This window comes from Cyprinus carpio, chromosome B4, assembly GCF_018340385.1.
Source record: "Cyprinus carpio isolate SPL01 chromosome B4, ASM1834038v1, whole genome shotgun sequence".
Classification (NCBI taxonomy): domain Eukaryota; kingdom Metazoa; phylum Chordata; class Actinopteri; order Cypriniformes; family Cyprinidae; genus Cyprinus; species Cyprinus carpio.
This window is the reverse complement of record NC_056600.1, coordinates 12,919,244-12,937,743: the sequence shown is the minus strand read 5'-3', so window position 1 is coordinate 12,937,743 and position 18,500 is coordinate 12,919,244. Positions and strand designations below refer to the sequence as shown.

The 18,500-nt window shown below is 37.5% G+C and overlaps 2 protein-coding genes across 5 annotated transcripts; both read left to right on the top strand.

Moving 5' to 3' along the window:
- The first annotated feature begins 119 nt into the window (after nucleotides 1-119).
- LOC109070098 (lamina-associated polypeptide 2-like) lies at nucleotides 120-12,839 on the top strand. Of its 3 annotated transcripts, none has more exons than XM_042722020.1 (15): nucleotides 120-413; nucleotides 4,945-5,062; nucleotides 5,698-5,847; nucleotides 5,933-6,075; nucleotides 8,141-8,239; nucleotides 8,432-8,500; nucleotides 8,586-8,723; nucleotides 9,062-9,121; nucleotides 9,204-9,338; nucleotides 9,433-9,525; nucleotides 9,659-9,718; nucleotides 9,795-10,001; nucleotides 10,089-10,214; nucleotides 10,774-10,877; nucleotides 11,965-12,839. In XM_042722020.1, exons 1-15 carry the CDS (start codon nucleotides 174-176, stop codon nucleotides 12,311-12,313), a joined length of 2,091 nt encoding a protein of 696 aa, XP_042577954.1. In that variant the 5' UTR covers nucleotides 120-173; the 3' UTR covers nucleotides 12,314-12,839. The 3 variants fall into 3 exon arrangements, with proteins under 3 accessions (XP_042577954.1, XP_042577953.1, XP_042577955.1); XM_042722019.1 differs by having other exon boundaries at nucleotides 9,053-9,121; XM_042722021.1 differs by lacking the exons at nucleotides 8,141-8,239; nucleotides 8,432-8,500; nucleotides 8,586-8,723; ... (4 more) ...; nucleotides 9,795-10,001; nucleotides 10,089-10,214 and having other exon boundaries at nucleotides 123-413.
- A 612-nt stretch (nucleotides 12,840-13,451) lies between these two features.
- Nucleotides 13,452-18,231, top strand: slc25a3a (solute carrier family 25 member 3a). 2 transcript variants are annotated; one of them, XM_042722023.1, is made up of 8 exons: nucleotides 13,452-13,878; nucleotides 14,012-14,156; nucleotides 14,789-14,916; nucleotides 15,030-15,209; nucleotides 15,325-15,506; nucleotides 16,288-16,460; nucleotides 16,591-16,701; nucleotides 17,877-18,231. In XM_042722023.1, exons 2-8 carry the CDS (start codon nucleotides 14,027-14,029, stop codon nucleotides 18,038-18,040), a joined length of 1,068 nt encoding a protein of 355 aa, XP_042577957.1. In that variant the 5' UTR covers nucleotides 13,452-13,878; nucleotides 14,012-14,026; the 3' UTR covers nucleotides 18,041-18,231. The 2 variants fall into 2 exon arrangements, with proteins under 2 accessions (XP_042577957.1, XP_042577958.1); XM_042722024.1 differs by having other exon boundaries at nucleotides 14,009-14,156.
- Nucleotides 18,232-18,500: the final 269 nt, after the last annotated feature.

The window sequence follows — 18,500 nt, the reverse complement described above, 5'->3', positions numbered from 1 at the left end:
ATGTGGCTCAACACGTATATGTATCGCCAGTAATTTTAAATAGTCTAACATCCAATCAGAGCGCTTCTTTCTGCGGAGCGCGTCCAATAGGAGTCTCTCTCCTAAGATGGTCACTGATCCCATAAAAGAAATCAGTCTCAGCCAGCGATAGTGTCCTGCTCAAGCCAACAGACATGTCGGATTTTCTGGAGGACCCGTCTGTGCTCACTAAAGATAAGCTCAAAAGTGCACTGCTGGCCCATAATGTGGCTCTGCCGAACGGCGAACAGAAGAAGGACGTATACGTACAACTGTACTTGAAGAATCTGACCGCGCAAAACAAAAAGAGCAGCGGCTCTCCAGACGTCTTCTCCAGCGACGAGGAACTGCCTCCAGCCCCCGTGCTAGTCTCCAACAGTAGCCGCTCTGGCAGGGTGGGTTGCTTGAGCTTCCTTGTTTTGGAGATGCTTGCTTTGTTTTGGCTGGTTATTTGATTTGCATGTAAAATGAATCAAATTGAGTTGATGCAGTTTCGAATTTTATCTGTTGTATCAAGTCGTGCATGTTCTAAAGGCGTGCTTGTTGGAGTAAAATGAAGAGGTTAGGATTATCAGAGTAAATAAATGTCACAAGTGTGCGGTTTTGCCCGTGCACATGCCTCACAATTGAAAACAAACCGGCATGGCCAACTTTTACTGTGGTGTCCGGTTCGTGAACGAATCAATCGTTATTTATGAGTTGGATCATTTCAGTGAATCAATAGAGTCAGATTATCAAACAGGTCTGTACGATTCGTTCACGAAAAGAGAATTAGTAGAACAGGAAAAGTGTTGCTCGTGTCGTTCTAAATGACTTCTTATGAGCTGAATCACAGCTGCAAGTAACTTGGTCTCTTGGAATTACAATAAAAGCCCTGAAGATATAATCAAAACACGTATAATTAATCAAATATGTCGTCTGGAACAGCAAAATGTATTTATTGCTTTATTTGAACGCTTATTGTAATATTACTTCTCGCAGAAATTTCAGGTATCACATTTATACACAGTGCCTTGAAAGAATCATTTTTAGAACACGGTTTTGAAGCTAACTGTTCGAAAGAACCGATTCGAACGCTCCATCTTATTAACGTGCGACAATTTCCCGCGTAAATGCGTCGGTCTGATTCATTGCTTTATTTTTCAATCAAGTGTTTAAAATCCATTTAAAATCATGAATGCATGACTTGCAGAGATTATAACGTATCTCTCCCACACATGTCTTCCACATCTGTTTTAGGCATTCAAGTCACAGGAAACGTAAAAGCCCCAGCTTAAGTATGAATACTTGAGGGAAGATTCATTCTGTGGAAATTTTTACCTAGCATACCGTAGTAATTCAAAAAGTTTTGATTTGTTTTGCTATGCATCTAAATCTGGTGATGTTGCTAGTCCTTGGCATTTCATGAATAATGCTGAAGTCATGAAACACCTGTTCTCCATATTTGTTACTCATTTTTAATACCTGTCTGCACTTGAATAAGCACAGTGTGCTTATAAGTTATAACGTTTATTTATATATATATCAGGTAAGTTGTTGCCATTATTTATACAGATTTCAGAGTGAATACTACAAGTTAAGTTTTCTTGTGTGAGGTTTCGCCTAAAAGTTAATGTGTGTGTTTGATTGCTTGTTTTGTTTTTATAATAAATAAAAGAAAAACAAGTAGATAGAATAGGGAATGCTAGTGTTAGAGGGTAATTCTTAAATAAAACAGAAAAAAATATGCTGACTGTGCTTATCATATTCATAAGTGCAACAAGTCATTTGCATGAGAAAGTAGAAACAAGTGCAATTCAGATGAAACTTCTGGGCTGACTTCAGCGTGCACATTAACTTTCCTTACCAAATGTGTCTGTGGGTCCAACAATAACCACGATGTCATGGCTCGTCTGCGGCAGTCTGTGTAATTTGTGTGAACTTTCATTTTTGTTATCACTATGGCCATTTGACTTCTAGCAGTGTCCAGTGTTTCAGTTATTTGTGGCGGCTCGTCACAATATCAAAACTGAGCACTGCAAGTTTCACAATTTAAATGCAGCGCAGGTGTTTTTGTATGAATGTGTCTTTGAAAAGAATTGGCCATTGGCTGCCTTGATTTCTAAATATCGGCATCGGCCAGAGAAAAACCCATATCAGACGACCTCTGTTCAGCCTACCCCGATTACCTTGAACTTCTACCCGGACAACTACACCGAGACCTTTTATGTTTTAACAGAGATGACTGATGTTAAAGGCACCTCTCTATACTCCAGTGGCAGTGAATGAGGTAGTGTGGCCTGTCACTGTGAAATCTTCCTGAAGGAGAGTTTCTCTGTCACTAACCCCCTCTTCATCTGGTCTGCCAAGATGTGTTTTAGTAATAAATATATCAGTGCGTATTTATCGGGTATAAAAGACTACTCTAAGTTAAGTTGGTAAACAGATCATTAAAATTGGGGTTTTTCTACTCTGTGTGTGTCATTTATACAGAGGTAGTTTGTGCTGTAAAAAATTAATATTATGAATATGGAAAATTGTTTTTTTTTTTTTCTCGCTAGGCCTATAGTAGGCCTAAAGTGTTGTACAGTTGGATGTGTATATACTTGAATATATGATTTATTTTAATCATTTTTATTTATTTTAATCCATTTGTTTATAAATTGCTTACATTTATAACCAACTTTTCATTTTAGTTTAATCCCATTTTATTTTATATTATGTATTTATTCATTTTTTTTAGCACTTTTTTTTTCTCCCTAAAATTTTCCATAGATCCCCTAGGACTCTTTTGTTGCCCCATGGGGGTCCACGGACCCCGTTTTGAAAACCGCTGACTTAAACAAGTGATTGAATGGGAAGTTACAGGTCTAGGAGTTGTAGGATAAAATGCGAGCAGCACAAAGCTGTTTTCATAGTGGGTTTGGTCCTTTTATTAAGGAAATACTTTCTTGTGAAGAGGAATTTCTGCTTCAGCTGCCAGGTGTGTGTGTGTTTTTGCATTCCTCTTTAAAGATGCTGTCTGTCTCTCGGATAATTTCTGAAACATGTGAGTGATTTGGCACCTCTTTAGCATGTTTATTTTGACAAGCATAGTATACTTCACTCTTATTTGTTTTTTTTGTAAGTTGCATGAATTGTGGCCCATTAGTCAGTCAGTCAGTTTTTATTTATCCCCTTGGGGAAAGTAATTTGCAGCATACTCCCACATACATCACAATCATATATATATATATATATATATATATATATATATATATATATATATATATATATATAATAGCTAGCATATACAAATTAACAATCAGTGATTTAAAATTCAATCTAGTTGTCTGATCTTCAAACGTATGTTAAGTGTTTTGACCAGATTGTGCTTTTTTGTGTTCCAATAAAACTGGTTTAGAAGCTGTAATGCAAAAACCACAATTGGGTAAATTGTGGATAACCAACAACATCATACCTCATTATTGCAAATTTCTGACGTGTGCTGACAGCATTCTGGTCGGTCTGGTGTAAATCCACAGGACTTGGCTCAGGTCTGTCAGGGTGCTGGTGCTCAATCTGGAACCCTTTCTATAGAAAAGCACTTCCCAGACTGAAAAACCAGCTCTGAAAATGGCCAATAAATCTTGCTGATCTGAAATTTGAAACAAGTAATGTCAGAAAAGCAAAAAAAAAAAAAAAATATATATATATATATATATATATAATGTACAGTATGATGCATTGTATTTAGTTACTTCAATCACATTATTTTCAGTTTTTGAGCATCAAGATGCTCAATTTTGTTTTGGATAGTGGTAGTGGGGACCAAAAATGATACTACAGTAGTGAAATTTAAAAAAATAAAAATAATAAATCATCTGAAATATCAAGAGGCAGTTTATTGCTGAAGAAATTTACAAAGAATGGTTTAGTTTGTCACTTGAGAATGCAACATCCTCAAAGCATACTAACTACACTTAGCCATTTTCTGTAAATTCACTAATATTGAATGTTAAAATATGTTCTCAAAATGTGTAAAAATTACTGATGTACTATTTGTATTTGTGTTCAGGTTATGTATTACAAAAGGCAGTTTTTTTTTTTTTTTTTTTTTTTTTTTTTCATAATTCAAATCCAGTTTGCCTGAGTCTCTATGAAACCTCAAACCCATTTTGTCCACAGACCCCGAGTCTGACATTGGCAGAAACTTTATAGGCATGAGGGAGTTGTCTCTGGACTAAGGAAAGGTTTTTTTTTTTCCCTCCGTCCTGCTGGAATGCTGTGATTATGATCAGCCCCCGTGAAGGCCCCTAAGTGAAGCTCATGCGCCTTCACGATCTCCTCCTGTCCCTCATAACACATTCTCATTTCATAACACTTCACTGTTTTCACCATTTCTCCTTGGTCACATGGTTTTGTTTATGGAGCAGGGCTTGACTCCATGGAATGTGGCTGGATTTGCATTGTTCGTGCTTTGTCCCACTCCAAAAGTCTGTGTTCTCAATGCCTCCAGTCCCTACTGCCACTATCTCAGTGGCACTTTGTATAAGCATTATTGATTTTTCATTTCACTGCCTAATTTAATTTCATTGGTTTATCCAAATAAACATTTGCTCCTGCAGTTACATGCTAGGCACATGTTTTCTTCATAGGGTTTGTTTTTAAACTCCACCCAGCTAGTTTTTCATATAGGTAATAGTGTGTATATAGGGCTGAGGTGATGTAAAGAATATGCTCATATTTTCCTTTTGAAAACTTGCTTGTGTTTCGGATCAGGCAGGGCACTGTTATTCTCTCGTGTCTTGTTCCAGTGTGTAATCAGGAGCCTATCAGGCATGTTTAGACACCTGTTGCTTTAACAAGTTTGTCATTTTCACATGCAGTACTACAGCTTTGCAAAGTGCATGTGAATACTAAACCACTATATTCACTTTGTAAAGATAATGTGATTTTTCTTCACAGAAAGCCACCAGGAAAACTGACAAAGTTCGTCCAGAGGATGTTGATGTCATTGATTTGAGCAACGAGGCTTTGAAGGACCTTTTACTAAAGTATGGCCTGAATGCTGGACCCATTGTCGGTGAGCCGTTTTTAAGATTCAAACATGAAGTGTAAATATTTGCAGATATTGTAATTTTTCAACAGTGGGCCACCAAAAAGTATTCATAGACTTAAGCAATACTCCATTGTTTTATATAACAAAATATCAAACCAAGTGGCATTTTAAAGATATATGGCACAACAAAAAAAGTTAAATGATAAGAGATTACGTATTTTGACTTGTTCTGGTTGTCAGATGCTGGTAGAAAATGGTTCATGTGTGTGAACTGCACCTATTGAAATACCCCTCCCAAAAAAAGCTCATGAAATATAAAATGTCACATTGCGAAACAACCACCCAAAAATGTTTTCGCTTCTGGAATAATCCAGTTGTCTTGTGGTATTGTGCAAGGCTATCAGTAAATCAGCAGTTTAGCCAAGCATGCAGCTTTGCGTGTTTATCCAACTCTGGCCTGAATAGTCATAATGTCCTTAAATGGATGTTGGAAAGCTCTTCAGATAATGCAGCAGACTTTCTTACTGCTTGTTATGAATAGGACAGAACCCTTTGATGATGCCAAAGCGATTTACCAAACAATATATTTCAGAAATATTGTCATGATTAGAAGTTTACTGATTTGACACCGACATTAACCAATGTCTTCATCACATCAGCGTCCACTCGGAAGGTCTACGAGAAGAGGCTTCAGAAGCTGTTGGATCAAGGTCCTCCTGAGACTGTGGCCCCTCCCTCAGAGATATCGCAGACAGACGGCAGACAGAATGGCATCATAGACTCAGACCAGTACAGCGACAAGGAGGAAGGTAATGGACAAACAGATCCCTTTTTTAAGCACATACTTATAGAAATACATGTTTAAAAAAAAATGCTCTTTTGATTGTTTGTCAGAAACGGTAGCTCCAGCCGCTGAGTTTGTGCCAGAACCTGAACCGGAAATAGAGGCCGAATCGATTCCAGTTGTGGAGAGACCAATCAGGAGCAGAGGGAAAGCGCCAGTGACTAGCAGAACACGCAGTGGCCAGCACAACAGGGTGAGGAGGAAGAAAACTGAGCATTGTGCTTGCTTGTGCTTTTCCTTTTCCTTGTTTGTTTCTTTTGTAAATCTGCCAAAATGCATCTCAGTTAAATCAAATTGTTTAATCCGTTTAACTGCAACAAAGGAAATGTGCTGTTCTTTCTCATACACGACAACATTTTCAAAATGATCCACGAAAACGGCCAAAAACACTGTATTATGTAAGCCAGGCAAGTAGATGGCGCTGTCACCTTGTAAGTAAACGGTACCAGTAGGGAAGTGACGATTATATGTTGTATATGATGCGTCTCCGCTGTTGGTTGTAATATTGGTGAAGTAAATCCACACTTTGCTGAAGAAGCATTCGCAAACTCTCGAGCAGCAGCAACAGTACCATGTACTCTGTCATTGTTGTGTATGTTTGTTCACGCTTGCCTTTAAAATCGACACGTACTACTGCGCATGTCTACACGTACTAAGCATGCACATGATGTCACTGTTTTCAAAGATTCCCATATTGGGTGTTTACACGTAAACGATAACTGTGGCGTTTTCAAAAACCTGCACTTTGAGACCCGTTTTCAAAAATATGCGTTTTCATTCCCCAAAACATCATTGTGTAAACGTACAGGCAAAATGCTTAAAAGTTTCCCGTTTAAGGCTGAAAACGTTGTCGTGTAAACGGCCCCTAGTAGTGGTTGAGCTATGTCGATATCTCGGGAGCGAGGTGGCAGATATACACTACTGTTCATATACAAAATTGGTTTAACAGCTGCTGAAATTTTAGCTTTTCCATCACAGGAATAAATTCCATTTTAAAATGTTTTTAAAAGACAGTTGCATAAAATTAATTATTTCAAAATATTACGGTTTTTACTGTTTGTTTGTTTGTTTGTTTTTTTTTTTATCAAATAAATAGAGGCTTCTTTCAAAAAAGAACAACCCTAAACTTTTGAATGGCAGTGTTAAATATATTAATCAACTCAATATGCATATCAAATATCAAAATCATATTTACTTTTACACACTTCTTACTGTGAACATTTCGTCATTGCACATTATTCCAAAACAAAGATAAAAATGTTATTTGTAATATTAAATGAAGGTATAATAGCTTGGTTTTTCCTCTGAATGATTCTTCCAGCATTAATTTAACTTTCATTTTAGTTTTGGCTTAATTCTGGTATGTAGGTTACTTTTCACATTTTCCTGGTATATAAAAAAATGTTTTGCCCTTTTCATTTATTTTGTTGCTTTCTCATTCAGAAATGCATCTCATCACAGGAGTAAAATGATTTGCAAATATCAGTGCACAGAAACAGTCCAATTCCTTTCACTTTGCACAATATTTGTTCAACATTCACGTAAATATGAAAGCCAATTAGTCAACTGAGTATGGTGGTTGGTTTTTAAAATTGACACAAAGGCCAAATGTCGCTTCTGTAAAGCGGGTACCGTTAGTTTAAGGACGATTGTCTAATATCCACAAATTAATCAGTCGGGCCAAAGTTATCAGTATGTGGCAAATGAAGCAAAATCTGCAGACTGAAAATATGTTCACATGATGTCAATTACAGCTAGCACTCCCACTGTCTCATATTCCTTTCCTTTTTCACTTTAGCTGCAACTTGGCCCAGACTTTAATCCTCTTTTATCTTCTTATTCCCTCGCTTCCTCCAGACACACCTGTGTGACTTTACTCAGTTTTGCATCTCTTTGTAGATTTATTCAGGTCACTTGTTAACAAAGCCAAGAGAATTCTCTCATCAAAGACTTCTTACTTTCAGAGGATCTTGATTCACATAAAAGCTGTTCTAGGCAGTACAATCGTTGTATCCTGTCGCCCTTTTATCTCTCTAAAAAAAAAATAATAATGAAAAAATTTTTGCCCCCATGTGACGTCCCCACCTGCATATTTTCTGTTAAGGGTTCAGTAGCACCACCTTGTGTAGAAGAGATTTGACCTACTGCAGGTCACATGACTGCTTTATATTTGAATGTTGTCATACCTGCTGTCACTATCAGATAAGCTCCATACTCATGCATGGAAAGTTCTAGACCTTTTGTTGTGTGATGTGCAGGAGGAGGAAGATAACGAGGAGGATGTTTTGAACATTAAGAGAAAGTTGAAGAGATCTTCTCGCAGGCTGGATCAGATGGTTCCTGCAAGCGACGACACTGTAACATAAGCTGTGGTTATGATATTAATGTGCATCACCTGGGTTCTGGGTGTGGTGATGCAGTTAAAAACACACATTTGGGTTTGCACACGGGTGGACAGGGTTTGGTTGAGCTCATTTGTGAGCCAAGGCTATAATATACTTTGTTACTCAATGGTAAGCAAGGTTTGTATGCATGTGTGGTGTTTTCAGGAGAACTCTGAGCTCTCATCTGCCGAATACGTCTCTGTTTCTCAAGACAGGAGAAGAACAGGACCTGTGGTAGGTGGCCATGACACTAGCTTAGTGCCAACTGCCTAAATTATTATCCTGATCTCATGAACATGCTTTTATCCTTACGTTAAAGGCAGCAAGAAAAGAGCCCAGACCTTTGCTCACAGACAGGATGTCAAAGCTCTCATCTAAGACTGAATCTCTGAGACGACGCAGTGCACCAGTTCGCTCATTGCGGCCTGATTTGAATGAGGCTCCTGTCACTGATAAGGTGTCGTTCTGCTTAAAAAAAACCTTGTCTGAGACTTCAGTTTGACAAGGAAAAACGATTGAAGTTTTTATCATTTAATCAAGTTATTCCAAACCTGCGTGTGTGAGTTTCTTCTGTTGAACACAAAAGATGATATTTTGAAGAATGTTGGAAACCAAACATTTGCTGGAAGCATAGTATGAAATAAATACAATGGAAGTCAATAGCTACCAGCATTTGGTGACCAGCCTTTCTTTTAAAACATGATCTTCTGTGTTCAACAGAAGATAAATTCATATAGGTTTGGAACAACGTGTCTCATTTGTTTGTTTGGAAATCATGTCTCATAGGATTTTTCTGAGTCCTCAGTAGTGAAGGAGGTCTCTCTTTCTCTGGTGAGGATGAAAGCACAAACTTTGGTAGGTCCAGAAGAAACCTCACACATGAATATGAGCTGCATCATGTTCTAGTGCCAGTGTTTCTTATGGTGTCATATTAAAGGCAGAACCAAAGGATCCCAAACCCTCAAAGCGCTCCTCTATGTCTGCGACTGACTGGTCTGAATCACTAAAACATCACAACTCTCCTTACCAGTCAACCGTGTCTGGTTTACATAGCGCCACTCCCATTGACAAGGTGCCAACCTTCTATAAATCTTCCATGTCTTTCAACTTGAGAATGAAAGCGTCATGTTTAATAGAGTTGGTAATTGTTTTTTGTGTCTCTGTAGTTTGATGAGAATGCAGCTGAAATCACTTCTCCTCCAATTAGAGCGTCCAATCGAGAGCCGCTAGTTTCCCTGCTTAACACTGCTTGTGTTGAGGTGATGATACACATGCATCCATCATTAGTGATTGCTTTTAGCTCTAAATCTCCATTTTGTACTTTTGTCCATCTAGTCGGAATGCATATTTGTGCAACATAAAGGATCTTAATTGAAATGTTCATGGTCTCAGGTGGATGGCCAGGGTATGCAAGACCTGCTGAGCTGTAGATCTGTGAACCGTGCTCCTGTGGTATGTCTCACGGCAATCCATACCTGTTTTAAACATTCCTTTTAATAGCTCATGAGGTTCTGTTTCTTCTCTGAAGGTGCAGGAAGTCAAATCTGTCACTGTATCAACGCTTTCAAAGCCTCATTTGAGTCAAACCAAACCCTTGATACCCATGGTGAGCCGTCTTTCACCTTCCTGTGATGGCCAAAGAGAGGTTTTCCCATCACACGCAAGTTCTTTTAGGGATTCTGCGTCCCGTACGGCTTCAGAGGACTCTCTTCTGGTCTCGTATGACATTTCCCAGGTTTGCAGTTGATTCATTGTTGGATGTTTGTTTTTGACTTGGTAATAGGTTACAGTGCAATTGTAATTCACGTTGTTGGTTTATCAGGAGAGCTTTGGCTCACCAAAGACCAAGTCCAAGACTAGACAGTCCAAAATCACCCCTTTCTTTTCCCAAATCACTTCTGTCCGAGGACTTGATAGCAGCCAGACGGAGACGCCAAAGTCAGCAATGGTAATTTCATGAGCTGTATGGTGTTTGGCTCCACAGGTGTGTAAAGGAGATGAGGAAATGTGGGATTCACAAGTTTTGGCACTTAGATTATGCACTACTGTGGTGTTATATAACACTTTTTTCTTTCTTTTGTTTTTAAAGTGAAAGCTGTCAACAGGGAAGTCGTGGCCTAATGGTTAGAGAGTCTGACTCCCAATCAAAGGGTTGTGAGTTCGAGTCTCGGGCCGGCAGGAATTGTGGGTGGGGGGAGTGCATGTACAGTTCTCTCTCCACCTTCAATACCATGACTGAGGTGCCCTTGAGCAAGGCATCGAACCCCCAACTACTCCCCGGGCGCCGCAGCATAAACGACTGTCCACTGCTCTGGGTGTGTGTTCACTGCTCTGTGTGTGTGCACTTCTGATGGGTTAAATGCAGAGCACGAATTCTGAGTATGGGTCACCATACTTGGCTGAATGTCACGTCACTTTCGTCATGGATTTTCAGTATCGCAGCACTTGTGGTGGTGTAATATCTTGCCCCAGTTTTCACGTCTTTGTGGCTCTGTCTTTGTGCGCAGGTTGAAAAGGTGTCGGCTATTGATCAGACCCCGAGGACGGTAGAGAGAGATGTGCTTAAAGAGATCTTTCCCACTGAAAACCTCAACACCCCTACTGGAATCAGGTATGGAGGACAGAGGTTTCTAGCAATCACACTCATCAAACACCAGAGCCTTATCCACCAGAGGGTCGGACACTAATAAGGGTGTCCAAGTCTTGAAAAATCTGGTTTATAACGCCCCCTAAAGCTATACTATTTTGAAGAAACAATACATTTGATTATAAAGTATTAAATGGTGAAACTTAGTAAAAAGTAATGACCTGTTCTCCTTAGATCTTGAATATATGTGAGTGTACAAATAATAATCATCTCAATCATTATTTTGCTAAATGTATTTAAGGTAAAAAAAGTTATTTTTTTTATTAATTTATTTTTTATTTTTATTTGTATATGTATATTTTTATTCATGATTATTATTTGTTTTTTTTGTTTTCATTATACTTGTCTTTTTGGGGGTTATTACATTTTACTCATTACCAACTGATATTCTGAAATATCAAAATAATTTGATATTTTGAGAGATTTTTGTTTTGTCTGCCTATTCGCCACATCACATGACATTTGGTGGATATACATATATATATATATTACATTTTTCATATATATATGTGTATATATATATGTATATGTGTATATATATATGTATATGTATATATATATATATATATATATGTAATAAACAACTTGGTTTCTATTCAGACAGTTGTAGCACCCTCAACACTCCCTGACTTTTTTTTTTAGTTTGTCTCCAAGTAAATATCAAAAGTATTAATATACTTATCATAAAAGAGGTTTATTCAAGTGATTGTAGGCATGAGTTGCTTTTTTTCAAAATAAAATAATTCTGAACAAAATTAGTGTTATGAAAATACATACACACAAACAACAGATAAGTTCCAATAAAAGATAAGTAGCAAAAGATTGCAGATAAACATAGCTAACCCTAACCTGTATATATTTTTTTCAAACGTACGTAAAATGGACAAAGTAAAATACTTTTTGTAAAAGTGTGTGTATTTTTGTCTAGTTTATATCAAAAAAATCTTTTAAAACAAGGTAAATTTCCTTGAAGCTAAATTTTCCCAAAAATTAAGACTTATTTTCAGAGAATCCATATTAAATTAAGTTTATTTTTCAAATGTAATTTTAGTGCCACCTGTCGCCGACCAATCAGAGGAGCAGCTGGCCGCCCCCTGGTCAGTGACGCATGGCTGGATGAATCCCGTCTCCGTCTTAAGGAGCTCAGAGAAACCAGCTCCTCCTCCACCTACACAGAGACCCGATCTGTTCCTCGCGTGGCCGCAGTCCCTCTAACCGCTTCCAAGCCCGCGGCGCCCCCTGCTGTGAAGAGCAGAGCGCGGCGCAGCCTGCCAGTGTGGGTGCAGCTTCTGCTGCTCAGTGCGGTCGCTGGATTCCTGTTCTTTGTCTACCAGGCCATGGAGACTGATGAGGTTGGACTCTTCAAGCAGAACGGAGCAGATGATCGCACCAGCAAATGAATGTCATGCAGTCGCCCCACTCTTTGCCCTCTCTATCGTACTCAGCCAGTGCATCTCTCTGTTGACTCAGCAGCTGTGGACTTTTACCTGCGATCTTTATAGATTCATACAAAGACAGAAACCCAGAGCTTTTGCATCATGTATGTCTGCTCATGCTCTCTTCCAAATGAACCGGTTTAGAGGAAAAAAACCTGGTTATAATTTTAAAACAGTGACTTTTCTTGCCTTTGTATGTTGAGTGAGTGTTTTTTTGTTTTTTTTTGTTTTTCATTTGTACTTTATTTTACAGAATAATGTTGGTGCTGTCCACGAATGGGATTCTGAGTTGAAGTGCTGAAGGAGTCGGCTAAATACACTTGCTTTGTTTGTAAACTACATTTAGTGTCTACTTGTGACAATATTTTTGCATTTATTTTCACATGTAGCTCTTTAAAGGTGCCGTATCCATCTTAACACTGATGCCCTTGTAGTATTTATGTATGTTGTGGAAATACAAATATTTTCAATAAACTGTTTTGCAATGTGAGGTCACTTAATATTTTATTTTTATCATTTTAATCACTTTTATTAATTTGGGATCTTGGAGTTGCAAAAGTTTTTATAAATGTCAATAGATTTGCATTAATTGAGAGTTTGCAAGAAGAACTATACCATCTAGTTCTAAAAACAATATTTTGAAAACTGTTTTCTCAGTTTTGGAAAATGTATTTTATAAATCGTCAATATAACATTTTAAATGTCTTAAAAAACGAATTTGGGTTAAACTTTGCAAGATCTTTATACTTGTTGTTACATTAGGAGAACTGGACAATGAGTAAAACGCCCGCCATCATGCCCTTTACTCTGCTTTTAAGACCATGATACATTTACGAATCAATAATCTGAATATGTATTTATTTTACATTACACAGTGCTGTGGATTTGTGAAATAAAGCTTGGAAGGTTCAGGTACTTTTTATGTATTTGACAGAATATGGCTTAATAAAGCGGTTTACCTCCTCATCAATTTCAGTTTGGATTATTTTTATAAGAGTGTGTATATGTTTAACCTAAATCTTCTTAACTAATTGAATTGTCTAAAGGGTGAGAGAACAGGTTTGCTGTGCTACATTGCAGTTCTTCACAGAGACACTGGAAAGTCTGACCTCACTTTGATCTGGTAGACTGTAGGTAAGGAGGATATAACTGCACAGCGCTGTGCTCTGATCCAGGAATAGACCATCTCATTGAGTTTAATCGCCTTACACCAGCCTCTGCTGTGCGTAATAAGCTCACACACGCTACCATGAGCTCAGGTTTGCAGTGAGACTCGACCATCAGTTACTACAATTTAGATGGACTCATATTTGCACCAATAACTCAATACACAGAGTGATGTAATTGATAAATGGGTGGGGTATATGAATGCTAGTGTGGCCCATAATTCCTCTTTCAAATGGATTGGTGTTCACTCAAGTGTGATGACGTCACAGAAGGTCAGGGTGATTTAGTCTGAGGTCATCTGATGTCTCAGATTCACTTGCCGCTGATGCACCCAGGAGGCGCCGTTTCTTTACAACCGACAAGTGAGTGCACTACTTCTTTCAATATGAGTTTCTGAAAAACTTGATTGAGAGAGAAATACTGTTTCAAAAAAGGCTGTATGCGAAAAAGGCTAGCTTTTGTTTGCTTTTAATCGTCACCTGTCTGTTTCAGCAGTAAACCCTGGTGAAAATGTACCCAACCACCCTAACACAGCTGGCACGGTCGAATCCTTTCCAGGCTCCTCTTTTCTCCATCAAACCAGATCAGCAACAAGAGAGCCTGCAGAGAAAACGCAAACTTGCTGCAGCAGCTTATGATGGTAAGAAGTTCTTCTTTATCTCCTGAAATGGAAAGTTGGTTGCAAAAAGTAGTAGACTTCTGTCCAAAATAGATGATGTTTTAGGTTGGTTTTTTTGTACATATTTCAATATTTATTTATTTTTTTTGTTTGATTTATTTTTTATTTTGTCCTCTTTTTTTTTTTTTTTTTTTTTTTTATTATTATTTTGTTAGTATTTTTAGGTTGTTGTTTTTTTATGTGTTGTAAGAGTTTGGAAAGGTTTGCTGGTGTTGTGACGATGCTCAGTGAAATTACACTACTGTATTTAAAGTGCACTCGGACTGACAGAATGCACATCATTCCATCCGTAAAGAATTAACCTCCTCCACAAGGATTACACTCAGGGCTAATAGACTTTACCTTGTCATTATTGACTGTTAATTCCTAGACGCTTTTTCTCAAGAAAAAAATGCACTTGAACATGAAGGACACTCTAATGATTGTGCCATTGAGTACACCATCTTATTTCACTTCCTTGGGCTCCAAACACATTGAATTGGCTTTAACTGACTTAAGCTCAGTGTATTTTTCCTCTGTTTTATCACACACTGACAGTATTGATGTTTGTGATGAATTTTGTGATGTTAATTTTTTTTTTGTATGTCCCTCAGATGCAGATGTGAGCTGTGAATATGGGTCAAATAAATATTACGCTCTCTGTGGTTTCGGTGGGGTTTTGAGCTGTGGTCTCACACACACAGCAGTCGTGCCCCTCGACCTCATTAAATGCCGCATACAGGTGTTTGTTTTACTTCTCTAATGTAACATTAAAGCTATATGTGTAAAAATCTAAAGAAGTTACCTACTTGTTTTGACTTAGCCAGACTTTGGGAAATGCCTGTTTTCTTCTAGGTGGACCCAGTTAAGTACAAGTCCATCTTCAATGGTTTCTCAGTGACCCTGAGAGAGGATGGCTTTAGGGGTCTGGGCAAAGGGTGGGCTCCTACATTCATTGGTTACTCCATGCAAGGCCTTTGCAAGTTCGGTTTCTATGAAGTCTTTAAGGTGCTGTACAATGACATGCTTGGAGAGGTGAGTCTCTACTTTGGAGATACAAAGAAGATCTGCAAAGACTGTCCCAGAACACGTATATTTTTGCATATTTGTTTATGATCACTGCTGTTGTTTGTTTTGGTCTGGTGAGCAGGAGAATGCTTATTTGTGGAGGACATCAGTGTATCTGGCCGCATCTGCCAGTGCTGAATTTTTCGCCGATATTGCACTGGCTCCTATGGAAGCATGCAAAGTGCGCATCCAGACGCAGCCCGGCTATGCTAACACCCTGAGAGAGTGCGCCCCCAAAATGCATGCTGAGGAGGGGCTAAAAGCGTGAGTAGATACTTAACACTGAGGATTCACACTTACAATCATCAGAGGTCTAAAGAGACCAAATAAGATTTTTTTTTTGTTGATTAAATGAATGCTATATTTTGTTTCAGTAATATTTATTCTTTAAGAAATATTTCATGGTACTAGACCATATTTACCTCTAAATTATACACGATTTATTTTTATATCAAATAATGCAAAACAAATGTAATATTTTTTCCCAATTAATACACTAAGTTAAAATAATGCCCTATTTGCTTATAAGAGTATTTTCAGATATAATTGTTTATGTTTATTAGGTTTTGTGTTTTGTATTTGTTTATGTTTTTTATATGTGTGTATAGTCGTTGCTGATTTGTAAATTATGACCCAAAAAATTGCTCTGTATTTTACATTTTTCGAATTCATTTCCTATGACCGTCATTTTTGCCTAAGAAAATCACGTGACCTTTTAACCTTTCTTTTTTAAGTTATCAAGTGCCCCAAAAATCTAATTTCTTACCATTCTGATGAAGTTAAAAAATAAAAAAATATACATTTTTTTTTTAAATTTTTATTTTTTAATTGATGGTTGAGGATTAGATGGTTTATGCTGAAAATTAAGGTAATTTAATCAGTATCAATAGTTCTATGAAGGAAATGTAATATTCATTGAACCTTTCCAGGTGCTTGGAAAAACATTTTTTAGATTATTCAAATCTCCACACTAGCAAAATAGGCCCTTGAGGCCCTTGAGAGGACTCTGCTGGAGTCTTAATTGTGGGTGTTACTGTCTGTGCAGGTTCTATAAAGGTGTTTATCCCTTGTGGCTGAGGCAGATCCCCTACACCATGATGAAGTTTGCCTGTTTCGAGCGAACCGTGGAGATGCTGTACAAGTACATAGTACCAAAACCGCGCAGTGAGTGCTCCAAACCTGAGCAGCTGGTGGTGACCTTTGTTGCTGGTTATATTGGTAAGTTGTCAGGCCCTTAGATACATGTTTAGAAGCATACCTTTTAGCATGATATTTCTCTGTAAAGAGTGCCGGCTCAAGCTTGCATGGAATGATATAGATACTTATAAGCTGTGATGTCTGTCCTCAGCTGGCGTGTTCTGTGCTGTGGTGTCCCATCCCGCTGACTCTGTGGTGTCTGTACTGAATAAAGAGAAAGGCAGTTCAGCTGTTGAGGTGGTGAAAAGGCTGGGACCCGCAGGTGAGTCACTGCAAATACATATATATATAACATTTAACAGTCAACAGCTGTTGTTCAAATAACAAAGAAAAAAACCTGAGGGGGCTGATTTACCATAATGTCCAGCATACTGTACACTGTCTTGCTTATCACATGATTACTTACCAAATAAATACAATCATAAACATAAAATACTGATTTGAATTGGAATTATTTTATTATGTAAGAAGAAAAGACAGGAGTGGCTAGAACAGATAGGAAACCGTAATTTATACATTTTAATGGCCATTATAAAATAATATTTCACCACAGAATATCACGACTGACCGAGCAAAATCAAGTACATTAAAAAAAGCAGTTATTATACTTTGTCATCATTCCTGTCACATTAGTAACGGGTCAATTGGAGGTCTGTTCCAAGAAAACATTGTTACATGACCAAATGTAATCTGGAGTCAATTTGTGGATGATTTCAACTGAAAAAAGTTTGTTATTTGCCTGATCTTTATTTTATGACAAACAATTTTAAATAAGCAACTTTTAGACTATTTCATAGCATATACCTAGTTAAACATTATCTTGTTAAATAATAATAATAATAAAAAAAACACGATACAGATGTAAACCGTAGCATTTGCAATTTATGTCAAAAGACTTTCCTGTGGTAGATTGATTGACTGATTGATTTATGTTTAGCAAAATGTACTTGTTTCTATAATTAAACATAGAGATATATATTTACCAAATAAATAAAAGATTTATTATACTAAATCAATTTTGCCTGCAAAAAAACAGGCACGTATCTTCAGCATGGGTTTGTATTATATTGTTAATTCCCCCATCAAATTGATTGATTTATTTTATTTGTTAAAAACTTTTTATACATGGTTAATGTTGTTATAGTGCTCATAAATTGCTCATAAAAAATCTTTAGACCTTGAAGCACCATTTCACTGAGGTAGCAGATGGATGTAATACTCTTTATAACCAAAAGAGGAGGCTGTTGTTCCTGGACTTATTTCCATCAGATCAGCTCAGTATCATGGGGATCTCATTAGAAATTAAAAATGACCAATTCATTTTGTTCTTTTATCTCAGATGGTTAATTATTGGCATGTTTAAATGTCATGAGATCTAAAGGGTAGATAAGCACCGCTTAGTAACAGGTCTATATGTGTGTAATGTTTTTCCCACAGGTGTGTGGAAGGGTCTTTTTGCTCGAATCATTATGATTGGCACACTGACCGCTCTCCAGTGGTTCATCTACGACTCCGTGAAGGTGTACTTCCGTCTGCCCCGTCCACCACCCCCTGAGATGCCCGAGTCCCTTAAGAGGAAGATGGGTCTCCTGGACTACTAGACTCCTTTCTTATCAACAGTATCCTGAATAACTAAAGAAAGGCAAAGATTTTTCCACATTCATCACTTGCAATAAACTCCACAGTCGCTGGAGTGTTTATCATTGATGGAAGCACTATTCTCCCAGTGTCACTGTATGTCTGTATGAATATTAGAGTAAAATTAACCACACACTAAACATCTGTTGATTTTTATGTGACTCCTGTGTGTTTTGTCAAACTGTTTTGCTCTCATATGTAACTTAACTAACTAAAACCATAAAGACGATTGTATTAATCTTCTGGAAATAGAATTTTGAAAATAGAAAAGGTGTTTTGTCATTATGTGTAGAATTATTAAAAAAAATGTCTAAAATTATGTAATGTTATGCACATATTTTATATATGGTTTAAGTATATAGGCTTATTTTTATACAATAGAACAGGGTTTAAGTGTTTTTATCGTTAACTAAAAATAATGAA

Coding starts and splice junctions, on each gene's coding strand:
- LOC109070098 (XM_042722019.1), top strand. CDS start 174: ATGTCGGATTTTCTGGAGGACCCGTCTGTGCTCACTAAAGATAAGCTC. Junction 9,526..9,658: donor TTAACACTGCTTGTGTTGAG/GTGATGATACAC, acceptor TCATGGTCTCAG/GTGGATGGCCAGGGTATGCA. Junction 9,719..9,794: donor CTGTGAACCGTGCTCCTGTG/GTATGTCTCACG, acceptor TCTTCTCTGAAG/GTGCAGGAAGTCAAATCTGT.
- slc25a3a (XM_042722023.1), top strand. CDS start 14,027: ATGTACCCAACCACCCTAACACAGCTGGCACGGTCGAATCCTTTCCAG. Junction 14,917..15,029: donor TCATTAAATGCCGCATACAG/GTGTTTGTTTTA, acceptor GTTTTCTTCTAG/GTGGACCCAGTTAAGTACAA. Junction 16,461..16,590: donor CTTTGTTGCTGGTTATATTG/GTAAGTTGTCAG, acceptor GTCTGTCCTCAG/CTGGCGTGTTCTGTGCTGTG.